Genomic DNA, 19,197 nt, shown 5'->3' with positions numbered 1-19,197 from the left:
CCGAGAGCGAGTCGGCAAGAAGTCCACATGTCGAACCATTGTTCTCGGCGGTCCGCCGCGACGAGCGACAACACAAAGGGAACGAAGGCACGCGAGTCAGGAACAAAAGAAATGACCCCCTCTGCTCCTTGGGGCTCCCAGTGCCGTCATGCAGTCGCAAGTCTTCGTCCAGAAGCAAAGATGGCTGGGACGATGAAAGGCTCCGGGGCACACCGTGACGAGGCCGACGTGAAGAACTGAGCAGCTATATTTTCGAAGCTTTCGTTTCGTAATCGCCGTCACGACTTCCGGCGTGGTGTGCACGGCGTCCCGCGGGGAAAAACAAATTTCGCGCCATTCCACTTTGCGAAGGTCGATGGCCAGGTGGGATATTGGTCGCTGGCCACAAAAAACCCGCTCAAACAGCGCCGGGGAAACGTTCTGCGGGATTGTGTGAGCAGGCTTCACTGCGCAACACGCAATGTGGGAAAGCCAGCGTACACAGTCCAAGCTTACACCGACCTTAAGGTAGGCCTCGTTTTTAAGCACGAATGCATTGCTAGGAAGACGTTTTTCCAGGTGCAATATGGTCCATTTCATACCAGAACATGCAGCGCCGGGGAAGATTGGATGATAGAAAAAAAAAAGAGGGTGTACTGAAGTGAGGGGCAAAACGGCTTTAGCCAACAACAGCTGCGCTATAAAAAAACACGAGATATGAACTAGCTCGCGTAACGCACCAGAATATTTGACGCGTGGGTTCAGCGTCGGCGGATGAACGCCGAGAAAGCACGCGGTTTTCCCTTCGGGCGTTCGAAGTAGCCCGGCAGTCTACGCCGAATGTGCGATTGCTCAGCGGCTGTGAAAGGTTTTCGGGCGTGAGCGGTCCGTACCGAGACTTCCGCATTCGCGATGTATCACGTTGTTGATACGCACACAACACCCGCGCAGTGCCATATACCCGAGCAGGCGCATGGCCAAAGGTTAGATGAAACGGATAATAGTAAGTTACCTAAACCCATAAGGCCAGCTTATTACTAATTTTAATAACTCCACCGAGGCTGACATTCGCACACTTCATGTGCAGGAAGTTTCTTTTGCGTCCGCTTTATGAAGAGTGACCATTTCCTTGTATATAAACCAATCTGAACCCGCTGCATGCGAACTGCGTATTCGATTACATTTTCACCGGGCATGCGCTGAGCGGTGTACAGCTGCCGGAGCAGTGCGGTGAGAGCATCTGAAAACTCGGCCTGGTTTTAAAACTTAGTAGTGGCTTAGTTCTGCTATGCCAGGGTATACGTAGCGTGAGCTAAGGTTCAGCAATCCAGTCCAGTACAGTCCAGTCCAGTCAAGTCCTGTTCATTCACTGCTCCTCGCGCATGCTCAGCACGGCTCTTCAAGAGCCATGCGAAACCGCTATCAAGCGGCTCCGGCGCAGCGTCAGAGGCGCACACCTGGGCACGCGCCGGCGCCAGTGCGTCTGCCGCGGCTATTACGCAACACAATCCAACACAATCCACTTTTATCCAATCCAAATCAAATCCAATTCAATTCAAGCCAAGCCAATCCAATGCCCCTCGCGCTTGCGCAGAAGGGCCCTTCACGGCACACGCGAAACTGCTCAACCTCGGACAGTGTAGCTTACGCTACAAAAGTTCTCCCTACAATTGCTCTGGAAACTGTGATGCGGAGTCGCTAAGAATCGTGGAAACCAGAACGGTTGTTGCTGTTTTCACGGCCTTTCTCCACTGCCCCTCAAAGAAGCCTTACGCCCTCCGGGTCGAATAATAGCCAGTTCACTCGATATTCTTTCCCTTCGCAACCGCAACAAACGTAGACTCTCTCTCTTCCTCGATCACTTGACTCTCTGGCGCATGCTAATTGCACCAACCCATTGACCAGTAACTATCGAACAACGTTCGATACTTTTACATTTCTCGCACAGGCGGGCAATTAAAGATTTTAATTGTGAGATTTTCCGCTCGGATTCAGAACCTGGGCTACGAGACGCGCCGTAGCTGAGGGGAAAATGTTAACGTAGATTACATGCTCATAACAACCTTCCCTTGTCTCATGCAGCCTCTAGCATTCGCAGTGTTCAATTTAGGGATAAACCTCGCGAGGTTTACCCTAAACGCTCGTACGTAACCTGCTTTTGCGTTGCACTGAACTCCAACGCGTCATCTACCATGAAGTTTGCTTTCCCTCAGTATACGCGAGCTTTCCGAAGAGCGTTCTTTACAGGCCTCAACGTTATTGTTACCGCAGCGCACTCCAGCGTGACAATTAAGAACGTTTGCCAATAGAGAGTAAAAGCAGAGCGGAGAACCGGTCTCGGTACGTTACCCGGTACACCTGCGCATGTGCAGAACCAGTTTTTCCGCTTCTGCACACGCGCAGTAGCGGCGGTCGCCTACAGGGTACCGTACCGGGACCGGTTCTCCGATTTGCTGTAACTCTCTGTTAGCAGCTCTGGTCGTAAAACCAAAACTACGAAGCGCAGCGTGGTACAACTCCCTCCAATTCCGCCCACACGCACACTCGGCGGCTATCGCACACGATATCAATGACACGCGATTTCCGGGTCAGCACGCGTTTTCGGAAACGTACCCTTTGATTTTCGCAGGCAGCAAACTACTTCCTCCAATATTAGCCCTGCTGGAAAACGCTGCAGAAGGCGGTGGGGATTACGTTGCAAATAACAGCCAAGAGCACTGCCACCCATAAAGTTACACCCCCTCGCCGTCCTATTGTGAAGTCCGTAATGCCAGACACGACCTTGCGCATTGCAAAAGAAAACAAAAATAAAGAACGCAGGTCGTGGTCAGCGCGCTGTTCACCACGCACGGTGCTCTCATAACAATGACACCATCTTCCAACACAACTTCATCGGGAGAACACGAATGGGCAGCGGTGAAGTCACCGCGCCGACGACCTCTTCTCACGCGTGGTATTTTTCTTTATTTTTCCATTCATTCTCCTCGTGAGCCGGACTCACGCTCATATTATGCGGCGGCGACAGCGCGGTGCGAGTATGTCAAGGAGCCGTCGGTCTCCTCCACGCCCGGGGAAACCACGAAACCGCCCGCAAGGCCCCCGGCCGCAGTGAAACGGGTGGAAAATCGCGTCGTCGTCTCCAAACAAAGGACGGGAAGCGATCAGCGCACCGCTACACAAGGCAGAGGCCGGAACGCGCACGTGCGCCGCCTCGGGTTGCCGCTTGTAAACAGCGCAAGGGAAAGCGCGCGACCTTGCGGCACGCCGCGGTGCACGAGACCGGTGTCGTCGCAGCCGTAGCGGCAGGGAAGATTAAACAGAAAAAAAAAAGAAAGGACTTTACGAATGCCGGCACATCTGTGCGTTTCGCGCTTTTCCAGCTGGCGGCGGCGGGCGAAGGAGGTGCCGTTTCCTTTTGTTTACTTCACGCTGGCAGCGTTTCTTTTCCGCTGCTGTCATCTCCGTCACGAAGGTCGCTCTCGAGTTGAGCTACAGCACTTCGAACGCAACAGCGACGAAACACAGTCGCCGAGGACGGTTGGCAGCGACGATCTGGAAAAAGAGGGCCAAGGCAGGAGCCAGTACGAAGTGTGGATGGGCCCTTTTGCGAGTCGGAAGTGGCGTAGCATTGTTCAAGGAAGACGATCGCACGCTGTCACACCTTCCTGAAGCGACGAGGAGCGAAAGCAAGCATCTCTCATTTGGGAATCTCGGCCTTCGAAACACAGTTGCTAAGCGACTCAGTTCGGCGGCTGATGCGATGCCGTCGGCACTTGCCACGAAGCGCAGGGAGTCCTCGGATGCAGAATATCCACGTTCATGAAGGAATGCGTTTCGTTTTAATTTTGTCTGCTACAAGCAGAACTACCTCTAAAATCATGGAGTAAATGAGAACGTGTCATTCAAAGCATGCTCTGTGAAAGCTTTCCGTGGGAACGAGAGCGGTACTGCATTTACCGGGAAACTAATACTAAATGGGAGAGTTGGTTGTTTATCTTCATGTAAAAAAAAGCGCAGAAAGGCGACGGACAGAGAAGACAAACAGCGCCCGTCTCGCGCACTTCTCTGTCCGCCGTTTTTGTATGCCGTTTTACAGCAAGACTAACATAATAGGGTCAAATTCTGAAGGAATCACTCAATTCCATGCCGTGGCTTCCTTTACGCGGGATCCTTCCTTATATAATTACACGATATGATTTGATTTCTGGTCGAGAATATGCACGAAAAAAACGAAGAAAATAATTTGCCCAGAATCTCACGCCAGGACGGATGGGTCAAGAGTGAAGGTTGGGCAAGAATAATAGTGCCGTTCAATCTAGAAGCCTACCGTTATGTCTTGCTTAAGTCATATATCTGAAGCGTTAAGAAAAAAGTGATAACCCCCTGTTTCGCACGGTCTTATATAGTTAAACTTGTTGACGGGGCGTTTGTTGGCGCTGACGCACACCGTGCCACGAGAAGCACGAATAGATCTACCACCGCGGGCGCCGATTTATGTGTGTCAGTGGTCCTAAGCGCAGTAAGCAGTTGGTATGCAGGTTTTTGACAGCATCGGTAAATGTTGTAAGCCGTACTCGGTAACGTTATTGTGTAGAGGATACACTAGCTCTTAGCCAAAAAAGGACGAAAAAAGGAGTAACTACAGCCGTTAGTCCTCGCTAGCGACCGTTGCTCCTGAATATGAGTTAACTGTGGGAGCGTGCGTGCCATGGGCATAAATCATGGAGTAAATGTTCGTCCCCGCAGATCTAGAGAGCAACGGGAGGAGGAGGAAAAGCCGAGCAGTTAGTCCCCCCCCCCGTAATGGCGTCGCCGGTATTCCATCTGCCGGATATGTCTGTTCACAATTTCATAATCTGCAACCAAACGTAGCTGTTAATACAGAATCTTTCATATAGCGTTATAGGAACAAATCTTAGTTTTAAAAATAACAAAAAAGCGCCTTAACTATAATAGCTATTACATCGCCCTATGGAATCTAATCAGCATACGCACTCGTAAGCGAGTGCCGATCAGCATACCAACTGTTATGGCTGACGGGATAACGAAAGCGCGGGCGCAAATAAATACGAACATGTAATTATTCAGGGGCCCAATGAAGATTGAAAAACCCTCGCGGGTTTCTCAATCTTCCACGCAGGCGCCTTAATCTCGTGGTTTATTCCTTCGGAAGCGAGACTGTGCAGCGAACGTCAGTGAGTGTTCATGGGAGAAAGAATTCGAACATCTTTCATGCGCAAAGAAATCAAATACACTAATCCCTTGTTAATTCGAAGTCGTAAAATCCGCTGAAAATTTAGAGATAGCGGAGTTTCGAGTGAAATGCCGAAAATCTGTGGCCAGGTCACTGAAATCAGCGCTATAGTGCTGGTACCAGGCTCCCCTGCACAGGGGATCGCTATTGTAATCAAGGCAAAATAATTCGCAGGTAGAAACAATTTTTTTATTATTGCGGGAGAAAGAACTGCGGCATGCATCGCCTGTTTCGCGTTCGCATCTGGTCTCAGAACGGCGTTCTCGAGCTGCTCAACACATCGCATCTCTGGTTGGTCGCCATCGCCACCGCTACATTCTGCCTCGTTGCGAAGCAGGCCCAACTTATTCTAGTTTCTCCCGTTGTAGGCACTTCTGGGGGCTCTTCGACGTCCACATGATCAGCTGCGTTGTCCACTGAACGACTTTGGCGTCGGACAGCATGGTAACGGTGACATCGGCCTTGTGCAACGCGTACTCCGCGTAAATTTGCCGTTCAAAACCGCGTTCGGCGCATAGTGGGAGCTAAGCGTCCCGACGAAGACCTTATAAGCTGCCCGTAGCCGGCTTTACCTTGTGTCCTCTCTGTCAACATTTCGAGATATCCGTGGTGCCTCCCCCCAAAAAAACGTTTCGAGTTAAAGGGGGGCAAATATATGGCGACTATGGGAGGTATATGCACGGCGAGAAAATGCTTCGACTTAACCGATATTTCGAGATATCCCAGCTCGAGTTAAAGAGGGATTACTGTGCTTCAAACGGCGCACACCACCTGCGCGTCTACCGGTTTCTATTCGCACCTTGCCGTGCGAATTGAGACTCTGCTTGTAGATGTTTCCTTTATTGAAAGACTCTATTCATCCGTCGAGGTGCGAATTGAGACGACTGCACCAAAACATCCAAACGAGCTACCACCAGTAGCGAGACGAAAGCCCGGAATGCATTTTTACTTTCGAGCGAGACGTTACGACGAAGGAGGACAACCGGGCTGAGACGAGAGGAATCCCTCGGGGGAAGAAATTCCCCTCGGAGTTATGCAAGTCACAGCACAACGAGGGAACCACGACGGTGGACCACGACGGCCGCTTGCGGCCACATCGCGTCTCCATTAGGAACCATTAAGGACGCACGACCGGGCAAAACCAGCCCTCGAGATGCACGGCGACCCATATCAGAAAGGAGGGGACGGAGAATTCGCCAAAAGAAACGACAAAAGAGAAAGACACCGAGAGTCGCTCTTCGATGAAGAAGAAAACAGAAAAAACGACGCCGAGCACGCGGGCTCCCCTTTCGCCTTCACTTTCGGAACGCCGCGGGCGCACAGCCGAGTCGGAAGTCGGTCGGAAGAGATTAAACGGCGCGGAGAAAGAAGATAAAGAGAAAGTGAGCAAATCGTCGACGTCACGTGAAGAAGTCGTGCTGGAGGAACAACGCCCAGATCATAAGCCCTGCTCACAGCTACACATCAATGCATTCGACATTTTTTTTTTTTTTTTCGTCAGACAAATGGAAACTTAATGCTCTTCAAATCGCGATCGCATTTTTGTTTTAGCGTACAGAGGAACCGATGGGAGGCGATCGTTACGCGAAACGGAGGAGCCCTGTTACCCACTGCTACGATGTATCGCAGCAGCGAATTCCTCTCCGTCGTGGCAGATGTCCCTTTCCGCCGGGAGAAATTCCAGCCGCGTTCGATGACACCCCGTCGCTATCGCCCGAGCGCCCGGCAACACCCAAGGACGCGATTATGCGGCCGCCGACGGCCCGGGGAGCGAGCGACACTGATTTCCGGTTTCGGGATCTCCCCCTCGGTGAAGATATTTTTGTTTCGTCTTCGTACTTTTTTTTTTCCGCTGGGCGACGTACGCTTTGACAAATTGTAATACACTTACGCACGAAAAGTGCACTCGGTAGCCACCCCCCGAATTCCTTTCAGCGACGTGGACTAAGCTGCGAAGACAAATGTCGTGTTATATGAGCCAGGAAAAGGAGCGGACTTGTCGGCTAGTTCACCAATTTTAGACTAAAATGTCTTTGTTTCGTTTACGAAGACCTCACTGGGTCCTTTGTAGGAGTAGTACTGCGAGAGAGCAGCATTAATAGACGTCATTAGGCGAAAGGTGCATCTTTAAATAGAGTTAATAGCATGTCAACATGAGAAGCGTCAAGAGATTTTTCAGTTAAACGGAATCGGTCACGAAAAATTTTGCAGACCAGGCAATGAATAATTCCATGGCGTCATTGAGTACGAAAAAAAAAAAACAGTATTGTAAATGTAAACCACCAAGATGTCCTCCCTGGGCTGCAAGTTCCGACGTTTTCGAGTGATGGCGCATTTATTCAACTCAAATTACTGAATTTGTTTTCGTATTTTAAGCTAGCATTTACAGATATGTTGCATGTGTATTCAGCAATCAGTTAAAAATTCCACGTCTTGACCCCATGCAGTGCATTCCAAAACGCAATCAAGATGTCTTCTTTTTTATTTAGCAGAAAAAATAGCTTCCATGATTCTCGACTCGGCCTATTCCGAAACTTTAGGCCTAACTGAAGGTGCTCCTTTTGCTATTGCTAGCATTTATCGTAATGGAACGATGGAACGGTTACGACAGAACTGGTGCAGTGCGCGGTATTCGAGTGGCGTCCCCCCAACACTGCACCGGGGCAGCACCGGAGTGCACTCACCTGGCGTGCACGCCGGAGCGGTAGGTGGGCGGCGGCGACACGGGCGAGAGCTGCAGCGCGCCGGGCTGCGCGGTGACTATGCCCCCGGCGCCGACGGGCGACGTGACCACGTGAGGGGGCGGGGCGGCGATGGGTGCTCCGTGGTGCACTGCCGCCGGCACCACCGAGTGGTGGTGGTGATGGTGGTGGTGGTGCGCCGCCAGGGCCACCGGGGTGGGCAGCGCGGGCGGACCGCCGCCCTGCCGGTCGAGCAGCAGCAGCCGCAGCCGGTACTCCTGCATCGACGCCTGGTACGACGGGGGCGGAGGCCGGTACTGGAACTCGGGGTACAGCATCGCTGCGAGCGGGAGAGGAACGGGGCAAAGACGAGGCTCAGACGAGGAGTCCACATCGGCCGCCAGTGAGGCGTTGCTCTTTAGTTGGATCGCTAGCTAAAGCAATGTCGTATTCGGGTGGTCGCTCCGACGCTCTGGTTCAGAGCAGTCAGATGCGGAGGCCACTCCCAATACGAGTAACAGAAGTTCCTCTCCAACCGAACGCGGCCAGTACCGCAGTCGGAAGGCATACTAGTTTTGCCAACAGGGTGAAGTATTTTCGAACACACTACTAGCAGTCGGCGGCGCCGTCTAAACATGTTTAGGCTTAGCGCCACGGCAGATATTTGATGACCGCTTTCATAAGAGGCCCGATTGATTGATTGATTGATTGATTGATTGATTGATTGATTGATTGATTGATTGATTGATTGATTGATTGATTGATTGTGGGGTTTAACGCGCCGACGCAACGCAGGCGATGAGGTGCGCCGTATGGGAGTGCTCCGGATTAATTTTGACCACCTGGGGATCTTTATCGTGCGCCGAAATCTCGTACACACGGGCGTGTTTGCTTAGGGCCAAATAAAGATGTTTACTTCCATTTTCAGCCACATTGTGAGCTCCCTTCGTGCACGTGGAACTCAGTTTGCGGTTCGAAGTTCATTTTGGAGAGCGGTAACAAGAGGTATACTCGAGCTATACCTGCGCCGCTTCACGGCTGACGCCATGTTGCCGCCTCCACCGGCACCGCGCGGGTCGCATCTACGGCTGCGTCCATGCGTCCATCGTGTGCACGGTGCGTTCCGAGGGCAAAGCAAAAACACCACGCCCACCAAAAGCACCAAGACGACAAACAGCTGGCTAAACCTCAGTGCGGTGGCAGCGAATTAGCTCAGGAAACGTACTGCGGGTGAGCGGCGCAGCGGCCGGTGTCACGTGACCGCTCACCTCCAGATTTCGGAGACGCTTCGACTTCGGAGTCACAGCTGTCGGCGGCGCTCCAACTCAGAGGACGACGCTCTGAGACGACCCAACGAACACTCACCCGGTTTTCAGAGCGCATCAGAGTGCTCTAAAGTGACCACCCGAATACAGCTTAAGTTTCAGAACAAAAGCTGTGCGTGCATACGCAACGTTAGGAGCTAGGCCACACCAACGTGAACATTGGTCAAGAATGCCGACGATGGTGTCGACGGTGGAAGCAATGCCTCACAGTAACGAGAGGAACGAAATGCAGGGTGACAATTCTACTCCTCGGAACTGACGGTAATTCATTGATTATGAGGTTTAACGCGCGGACGATTCACAAGCGATGAGAGGCGTGCGGTGGTGGAGGGCTACTGATTAATTTTGACCACCTGGGGATATTTAACGTGCGCAAAAATCTCGAGCACGCGGGCGTTTTCGCTTTTCGCCTCCACCAGAAAAGCGGCCCTAAGCCACTTGGTCACCGCGGCGGATGGAAGGGACGGTAATGCATTCTTAGATATATAGTAATGAACAGGCACATGGCGTTATACGTCTTGAGGATTTGGGGAGATATATCATCATGTTCGCGGTAAATTTACCCAACCAAATTACCCGTATACGAACATAAACGCTATTTGAAGCGTGAACTGAATTTATTCTGAAGACGACGTAGACGAGATAGGGTTGAGAAAGAAGCCACACTCCACCAAAGCTCTCAATTCGGTGGATATTTCAGATTTCTCGGCCGGTCCGAAAAATTCACGCACTGGCACGTAAAATGGCCGGCCAGCTGCGTTCGGTTCACATGCGTTGCATGTAATGCTCCTGCAATGTGTGAGTGAAACATACAAAACGACCCAGCTCTGTTCCACACATCCACAACCGCATTGCAAGCTGGTTTCATGCACGTGCGCGACCTAGCTGTCCGGCGCATTCCAGAAAAACTTGCGCACTACTTTAACATCTGCTGAATTGCGCGTACCGTGTGTGCTTTTCTGACACATGCCTATCGACTTGCGCACCGCACTGACACAAGCTGGAATGCACGCCGCGTCACCCGGCATTTTCCGCAAGTGTGTCGCGTGGAGCAGCGTGGATCAGCGGTGCTCTCATGAACTGACCATTCCTGCCACCGCCGTTCTCTCTCTATGTATCATTTTCATTCCCGCCTTAGTAACCAGCCTCTCGGCGGATCACACAAACGTGTGCTTGCGATGTCCGCGTGCCCTCGCCCTACTCCTTCCCGCCTGGTTCGATCTCTCGTGTATCCGTCATATTCCCTGCGTGTTTCACTGCCGACCTCGTACACGATGCGGGAAAGCCTACCTTGACCGCCTTTACAAGGAACAAAAAAGTATTTTGTGCCTGCCCTCGGAGCAGCGCTAGTATATAAAACATAAGTATATTAGTTTTTCAATGGCAAGACGACACCTCATCGCCCCGTTTCAAGCAGGATACCACTACAAATCAATCAATCAATCAATCAATCAATCAATCAATCAATCAATCAATCAATCAATCAATCAATCAATCAATCAATCAATCAATCAATCAATCAATCAATCAATCAATCAATCAATCAATCAATCAATCAATCAATCAAACGAGGAATTCACCGGACCCTCCCGGGCGCCGGTAGATGCGGTGCAGGGGCGTATCCATGGGATGGGTGGTGTTTCGGTGTTAGAACACTGCGCCCGAAATGTTCTCAGCGGCACCGTCAGCCCTCTGTTCCCCCCTTATTTCAGCTTTTTTTTTTTTCGTCCGCGCTATTCACACTCCGCATCGGTTTACACAAAACATAAATTAAGGGTAACAGAGTGGATCCCTAGAGAAGGCAAGCGTAGCAGGGGGCGGCAGAAAGTTAGATGATCTAACGATATCAAGAAGTTTGCAGGGATAAATTGGTCGCAGTTAGCGCAGGACCGGGGTAGTTGGAGATTAATGGGAGAGGCCTTTGCCCTGCAGTGGGCGTAGATAGGCTGGTGATGATGACGATGATGATGAAATACAAAATAAAAAAATTACGCAAGAATATGAAAATATAATGCTTTTTCGCGCGCAGGCCATCTTTTCTTTAGTGTTATTCTTTGACGGCGTATAAAAACTCCGAAAAATATTTCTGGCTTAGCCACTGATGCGGTGCACCTGTTCTTCCAACCCTTACAGCCCTCATTCTCGTTGGGAAATGCACCCCGCAATCACTTGCCCCATCTCTCCCCTGCCTCCTTCCTGTCTTCTGTGGCTGTCTCCCCCACAAAAGTGAGCATCCAGACTGTCAAGAAGCTCTCTGTGAACGTGTTCTCCGGATCCGCGCGAACATTCTTCAGCTCTCCGTGGACCCGGTGAATTGAACACTACAGTTAGCAGCTGGACTTCGGTCGTTTGGACAGTAAAGCTTGTTCTCTCACTCTCTCCCGTCTAGGGTCCCGCATGTGTATGACATGAGGCACTTAAGTACGTCGCCCGTCGGTATGCGTGACGTTCGCCATTGCGTCGGCACTCTCCAACGTCACCCTGTTTTGCGTTGTCGACGCGGTTCTCCACGAGGCAAGTGCAAAAAAAAAAAAAAAAAAAGTCTCCCCCATTCGGGGCGTCTCCATCCATGCCACCCTTCAAGCTTCGGGTTTTCTGCCCACCAAGTGACCCTATTAACGTCAAATTAAAACTGACGTTTTACGCTCCACGGCTACAGCATGGCTTAGAATGAGCCTCTTGGTGAAGAATTTGCACATTAAATCAAACCATCCGGGGTTCTTTACCGTGAGCCTCAAATTCCGGTACACACTCGCGCTATGTTGTTTTTTTTTTTTTTGTTTTTTTTTGTAGCGTAAGCTACACTGGCCGAGGTTGAGCGTTTTCGCGTGTGCCGTGAAGGGCCGTTCTGCGCAAGCGCGAGAAGCATTGGATTGGTTTGGATCGGATCGGATCGGATTGGATTGGCGTGGATTGGATTGGATTGCATTTGATTTGGATTGGATTAAATTGAATTGTGTTGGATTGAAACCCAATCCAGTTGGAGTACGGGTGTGAACCTTAGCTCACGCTACGTATATCCTGGCATAGCCGAGCTAAGCCACTGCTAATTTTTGCGTGTATTTTTCTCTCCCAAAGGAAAAACAGCCACCGCGCCCGGAAATAGAATTCCCGACCTCGTGTTCAGAGTTTAGCACCACCATTGCCAGTGAGCATCATCAGCGGCTGTTACACCTAATGGATAATCTCTCACGTCGTGCGAAGGTCAACGTCCTATTATTCGACCTACAAGCACACCAGGGAATGAGATTAGAGTAGTGAACAACTTTTTTCTCCGGGCTTGTCGGTACGTTATTGCAGTGTAGTGCAAGTAGGCACGAATTCCCACGCTGCGTAGGTTCAGAAGCGAACCTGCAATTGCCCGTTTCCTCCAGCTAGCTCTTCAGTGACAGAAAATAGAGATCAGTATCTCCACTTTGAACCAAAGGAAACAAACCCTCGGCTTCGGACGTTCGCGGAGACTGCGTTGGGAGGGTTCCCGTCCCACATAATGACGGTCTCGCCGAAAACTCCCGCAAAAGAATTCATTCGTGTCAATGTGGGATTGTTATCTGATTACGAATAACTCCGTCGGCACTCTACACGAGTCCAAGCACAGTGTTTTTTTTTTTTTTTCGGGGACGCGGCTACTTTGTTAATTCCTGCTTCCACCAAGCAAAAGACAAACCCGCCCGCGGTGAGAACCGATCCGCCTTAAAACGAAGCGCATTTGTATTTTTTTTTTTGTTATTTTCGCACGTCCTTTGGGAGTCGCTCAAAAGCCGCCTACGAGGGGATAATCTTGACACGGCGCTTTTAGGCACGCTCGGCCGTAAACAAAGCAAGAAAAGGGACGATAAAGCAATACGTTCGGCACCCTTTATTCTCAACGATAAGATCGCCGAGCCAAATAACAAACAACGTAAATCAGGCGACAAGAGCGGCCCCAATTGCAGCCGTCAGGCGCCGCCACGAAAACGAGCCAGGAGGCCTCACGTTTCGTTCTATTTCCCACGCAGCAGATAGTGAGAGGCACACGACGTCGCCGATGACACGCCTTCGCGGTTTCTCGCGTCGCGACGAAAACGGCTTCCAACGCGCCCACTCGCAAGAAGCCACCCCACGGCGCCGGCTTTGGACGACTCCGTAGCTATAAGCAGCAGTTAATTGCGGGTATTCACACGCGTTGCGGGCTGATATGGCGCGAAACCCTCGATATCACGGCAAAACAATAAGAACAGATCTAATAGTTTTGTCCCGCCTCTCGATTTTGCAAAACCAAGATTGTGCGAATTTCCCAAGTTATTGAAGAAATGCGAAATCTGCCCGCAGTTGCCCGCAGGCTTAAACGAGCCATGAAGACAAAATACAAGTTGGGTTTATTAGAAAGACTGCTTAGTCCCGATAACAATGATACCAATATCATCGCGATCTTCGAACAAATAACGGAGATATGAAAGAAAACGTGTGAAGCAGTCGCGACCCCCTAGCCAATTTCCCGCAACTTTTCTATGACGTCACGGAACCTTGTTTGTGCGATTGGCGGCCGCATATCTGACCTGTCGCGAAGACACATGACTGGACGTCTGTAATCGGGCCTCTAGTTCCATTTGACCACATCGCTTGAATGCCAACGTGCACTTAACGCACTGAAAATTATGTTTTATTGTTGGCCTGTATGACGTCATTCTTGCTCATAACACGTCACTCTGGCACAAAATTTGAAACATTTTAAATACTTTTTGCCTTTTTTCGTTAAAAAAAACATCTTTTGTGGCTGTAATGGAGCTGAGTGAGGTACTCAATCCTAGTTCTTTCAAATTAAACAAAGTTGTATTTTCTCTTCTTGGCTCCTTTAATGCTTCCTCGACTTCACGAATTCCCGGATTTAACCAAATAATCCGCAAGTTTCGGTCACTTCGTTGAGCCCGAGTATAACTGCGTCTCCAGGTGCAAAGCGTTGCTCCGAACCTACCTAGCTGTTACGATAACAGACGAGCACATATATAACAGCTGTCGGTGTAAAGATAACCCGTTCAAAATATCGCAACCAGAGTTACGACTTGGTGTAACGAAGTAATGGGGACCCCCGAATTCTTTCCTTAAATCGGGAACTTCGTAAAATGAAGAAAGCCCGTGGGCAACTGTCATTAAAATGCGGTAAACGCAACATTAATGTTCAACTGCAGAGTTACGCCGGTTTGAAAGCGCTGGTCTAAGCTCTTTCTGCCTTGCATTGCGGCTGACAGCACGAAAAGATTTGTGCCCTCCAAAACAACTAATGGGCATTTTACATGTTGCATACTATATGGGTATGATTCTCGTAACGTTTTCTTGCCCTTCTTTTATTTTTGGCCTTTTTGTGATTGATTGATTGATTGATTGATTGATTGATTGATTGATTGATTGATTGATTGATTGATTGATTGATTGATTGATTGATTGTAGGGTTTAACCCACCGACGCTACACAGGCGATGGGGGGCGCTGTAGTGGAGCGCTCCGGATTAATTTTGACCACTAGGAGATGTTAATGTGCGGCGAAATCCCGAACACACGGGCGTTTTCGCTTTTCGCCTCCATCAGAAAAGCGGCCGCTGCGGCCAAGAATCGAACCCCCGTCCTTGGGCTCAGCAGCACACCGTTTTCGACCTTTTTTGTACTGTTGCGTTCCAATTATTCGTTGTATTTTTATTCGTACATCGCTTGTTTTATTCAAGATTAATGAAAAATGTCTAGAAGTACGGAATCTCAATCAGAACCGACGTTTTCTCGGTGCTCGCGTAATACCGGTGCTCGCGGACGTCAGAAAAGGCACGAGCAAGAAAACCAGGACGGCCCTAACGCACTTTCTCGATCAAAATTTAATTGCATGCATCGGGGCCAAAAGTTCGGATTTTGGAATTTTAATCCCTCCGGGGGCCAAATAATCCTCTTATTCAAATTTCCCAAGCACGCGTGTCATCCGAGATATCGATCGACGGCAGTGACGTAAAAGCTACGCCTTCACATTTCGGCCCACGGGCGCATAACGAAAAAGAAAGCTAATGTACCGACGGCAGTTTTTGCCGATCGATATTCGCCGCAGCCTGAACGCTGGTCACATTTAGAAATTGACCGGCCACAAATAATACAAAGTTCTACAAAGAATGGTTAAACGATAGATTGTGTTTATATTGACCAGAAAATTGACCGTCTGCAATTAAAGGGCTTTGAATGAATGAATGAATGAATGAATGAATGAATGAATGAATGAATGAATGAATGAATGAATGAATGGCAACTGAGAGGTTCGAATGCGCCCAATAACGTCCTAATTATAATTTTGCTACCTAACGGAAAACAAAACGCAGTGGTTTTGAGCAGACTTCTACACGTTACCGAAAAAAAGTCACCGATTACAATAACATTGATTGATTGTAGGGTTTAAGGCGCCGACGCAACGCAGGCGATGAGACGCGCCGTAGTGCAGGGCTCCGGATTAATTTCGACCTCCTGGGTATCTTTAATGTACGCCGAAATGTCGGACGCACGGGTGTTTTTGCTTTTTGCCTCCATTAGAAAAGCGGTCACCGCAGCCGAGAATCGAACCCGCGTCCTCGTGCTGATTACAATAACAATCAGTACTTCACTGCCAAAAGTAACCGACTAAAATTACAATTACAGCCTCAAAAATTAACCTCCAAATTACCCTAGAGTAATCAGTTACTTTTCACGTTACTTTCCAAACAACGTCGTAATTACGACAGCACATATTACACCTATAGCGTGGCGAAAAAGCGAAGTCACCGGTAAATCGAGTCGGTAGAATTATCTCGCCATTATCTTGGCAACGTATCTGGTCTCGGCATCAAATTTTCATCGAAGGTTATTTTTGTGGAGAACGCTACAGTGTCAAATTTAAAAACACTTCCGGGAATAGTAAATAAATAACATTTTCTGGTATAGAGAAATAATGTAATGGGTGATGCTGTAATCGATTACAGGAGAAAAGTAATTGAGTTACAAGGGCCACCCGCCGCGGTGGCTCAGTGGCTAAGGCGTTGCGCTGCTGAGCACGAGGTCGCGGGTTCGATTCCCGGCCGCGGCGGCCGCTTTTCTGATGGAGGCGAAAAGCAAAAACGCCCGTGTGCACGAGATTTCGGCGCACGTTAAAGATCCCCAGGTGGTCAAAATTAATCCGGAGCCCTCCATTACGGCGCGCCTCATCGCCTGCGTTGCGTCGGCGCGTTAAACCTTACAATCAATCAATCAATCAATCGAGTTACAAGGGTCTTTAATTCTTGCAAGGAAGTAACTGAAGCGTTAAAAAATACAACAAAATGTAATCGATTACAAGTTATCCATTACTTGTAACGCGATACGTTCAATTCTGGTTTTGATTTAGGCGCAAATATCGGTGGTGAGCCTTTGCATTCTTCGTCGAAGCAACAACTTCCTAATTATGGCCTCCCACATACGATCTCGCTTTACAGCGTCCCGCCGGATTGACAGTTACAGCAATTTCATAAAACCAGTGGTAACCGTCATCTACTTTGTGAATATTATACCATTTACGGCTCACATACTTGACCCCAAACCCCTCTTTTCATTTTGTTTTTCCCGCCTCCCGGGTTGACGTGACACTGTCATCCACCCAGCAAAAGCAGCGCAGTTCCCAGAATTCATCCCCCGAGGCAGCGTTCTCAAGCAATGCACTCTAACGCAACCACCGCAGCGATTACGTCTTTGCCGCGTCGCCTTACGCAAACTCTTTTCCCAAAGGTCGAAATTCCTGGAGGGAAATAAAAAAAAAGAAAACACTTTTTTCGCCCACGCGACAAAGGAGATTGCTATTACCGATTCCCGGAAAGCGAAACCAGAAACCGCGGAGCTCGCCTCGGCGAAGAAGGGCAAAGACACTATTCCGGAGTCCCATAAGCGGTGACCGCTATTCTCGCCTCGTTCAAAACTCCCGCGTCGTGTTTCCCGCTCCATCATCGTTCTCCCAGCTTGCTTTTACTGTTAGTTTTATTGTTCGTTCTTTCTTTGCGGGCGTACGTATACGCACTGCGCTGTGCTTGCGTTTCGCGGCGAGCGACCCACCAGAAGAAGGTTTTCCCCCTCCAAGAAAACTACTTCCGCCCTCTCGGTGATGCAACGAAACAACACACGCCGCAAGAAACGACGAGGCTGCGAATAAAAATCGCAAAAAACGACCACAAAATACACAAAAGTCTGCACGGACGAGTTCGATAAAAAAAATACGAAAATGGGCGCAGATTTGCCTCCGAGGCAACGGTGGAGCGAAAATTCCATCTGCGTGGCCAATATTGATAGCGAGATCCGCGGTCCTGCCAGCCCGCCGCAATGAAAAATTACCTTAAATCGAATAAGAAACGAGAACACGCACGCAAGGATGGAGGGGGTCGATAGCCGCGAGCTGGAATGAAACTAGCTCTTTATTGACACAACTATACAGGAGAGTGATCTTTCTTTTTGCACTTCCATCTCCCCCTCCAGTGTTCTTTGCGCATGCGCCGCTCATCTTGCCAGCAGAGAGCAGTCCCTCTTGATCTTTTACCCAGCCGGCCGAACCACTACCGCTCACTGAATAGCCAAAGTCGCCGTTAATTATTCGTCGCTATTCCTTGCTTTGCCGGAGTTTCGTCCAGACGTGGGAATAATTAACAGTGACTCTGGCCGGCCGGTGAACGGCCGCGGTGTGCTCGTGGTTAGGTAAAAAGATCAAGACACACTGCACTCATGCGAGATGCGCGGCGCATGCGCAGTGGAGGGTGAGAACCAGCGCAAAAGAAAAGCCTTTCCCGGCCGACTAAACTGCCGCACTGCCTGATCCCGCATGTCTTAGCGCTTGAGACCGAACACGTTCAGCGAAACTGCGCTATACACTTTGTGCGCACGGCATATATATGCCGGCTGAACAAAACTTGTGGCTCGAAGGGTAATTAAAATGAAACAAAATAACCCTCGTTGCATAAAAAAAACGCTTTGTTTAAATTTCCCGCTTTATTCAAAGTTTTTTTTTTATTTTCAGACCCAACGCAGGCGATGAGGCGCGCCGTAGTGGAGGGCTCCGGATTAATTTTGACCACCTGGGGATCTTTAACGTACGCCGAAATCTCGAACACACGGGCGTTTTTGCTCTTCGCCTCCATCAGAAAAGCGGCCGCCGCGGCCGGGAATCGAACCCGCGACCTCGTGCTCAGCCGCGCAACGCCTTAGCCACTGAGCCACCGCGGCGGGTAGACCCACTCGAATGCATGGAAAGAAAGTCGCGTTTCTTTAAACGAAATACCACTTATAACGAAAAGCCAGATCTGCGTTCAGAGGACTTAGACATAATCAGGGAGTCCTGCATATCAGTAAACCCTCGTTATAGCGAATCCATTTTATTCTAAGTAAGTGAGTGTGTTGTTAACAAACATGCAGACCTAGCCTTGCGAGGGGTGCCGGCAATTGCTCCGCCCGAGTGGCGCCTTTTAAAACTATTCGCAGCCAAACGGCAAGAGTCGCATATGTTTGCGTCCTTCAAAGGTTCAGGACTAGGCGTAAGATATCTCTCCTGGCGACCCAGTGCCCTTTTGAGAATATTCTCTCGTCGAAGGAGGAATGCGGGGCGGCCACTCCGCGAAGTTTCAATAAAGCTGACCCAGTCGAAAAAGGCGACAAGAAGAATTTCTGTAGTTTTGTCGTATTTTCGCGTGTCGTACTGTCGTCTTGCCGCATTCTTGTCATGTCGTGATGCTGATGCTCAGTCGTGTGTGGTATTCCTGTCATGATTTTGATGTTAACTCAGGTCGAATTCCGGTCCTGTTGTGATCCTTGTGTCCCATCAGTAGTTGGACTTGGTTTGAATGTTATTTCCCATTGCGAAAAGTAGCGCAAATGGCAGTTCTGTTGTGACTACATAAAGGTTTGTCGTTGAGAAAATAGACTTTGTCGCGGCGACGGAATTGTGTGTCGTAACAACGGACGGC

General features: G+C 49.7%; 1 protein-coding gene across 1 annotated transcript in view; it reads right to left on the bottom strand.

Moving 5' to 3' along the window:
• The window catches only part of LOC144138697 (uncharacterized), a 218,673-nt gene that overhangs the window by 43,673 nt on the left and 155,803 nt on the right, over positions 1 to 19,197 (bottom strand). Inside the window, exon 3 of the mRNA XM_077671099.1 lies at positions 7,918 to 8,254. Coding sequence (XP_077527225.1) covers positions 7,918 to 8,254 — 337 coding nt within the window. The remainder of the gene's footprint in view (positions 1 to 7,917; positions 8,255 to 19,197) is intronic.

Source organism: Haemaphysalis longicornis, unplaced genomic scaffold, assembly GCF_048455015.1.
Source record: "Haemaphysalis longicornis isolate Haplotype H1 unplaced genomic scaffold, Haemaphysalis longicornis Haplotype H1 scaffold_5, whole genome shotgun sequence".
Classification (NCBI taxonomy): Eukaryota; Metazoa; Arthropoda; class Arachnida; order Ixodida; family Ixodidae; genus Haemaphysalis; species Haemaphysalis longicornis.
The sequence above is the reverse complement of the archived record's forward strand: the minus strand, read 5'-3'. Positions and strand labels throughout refer to the sequence as shown.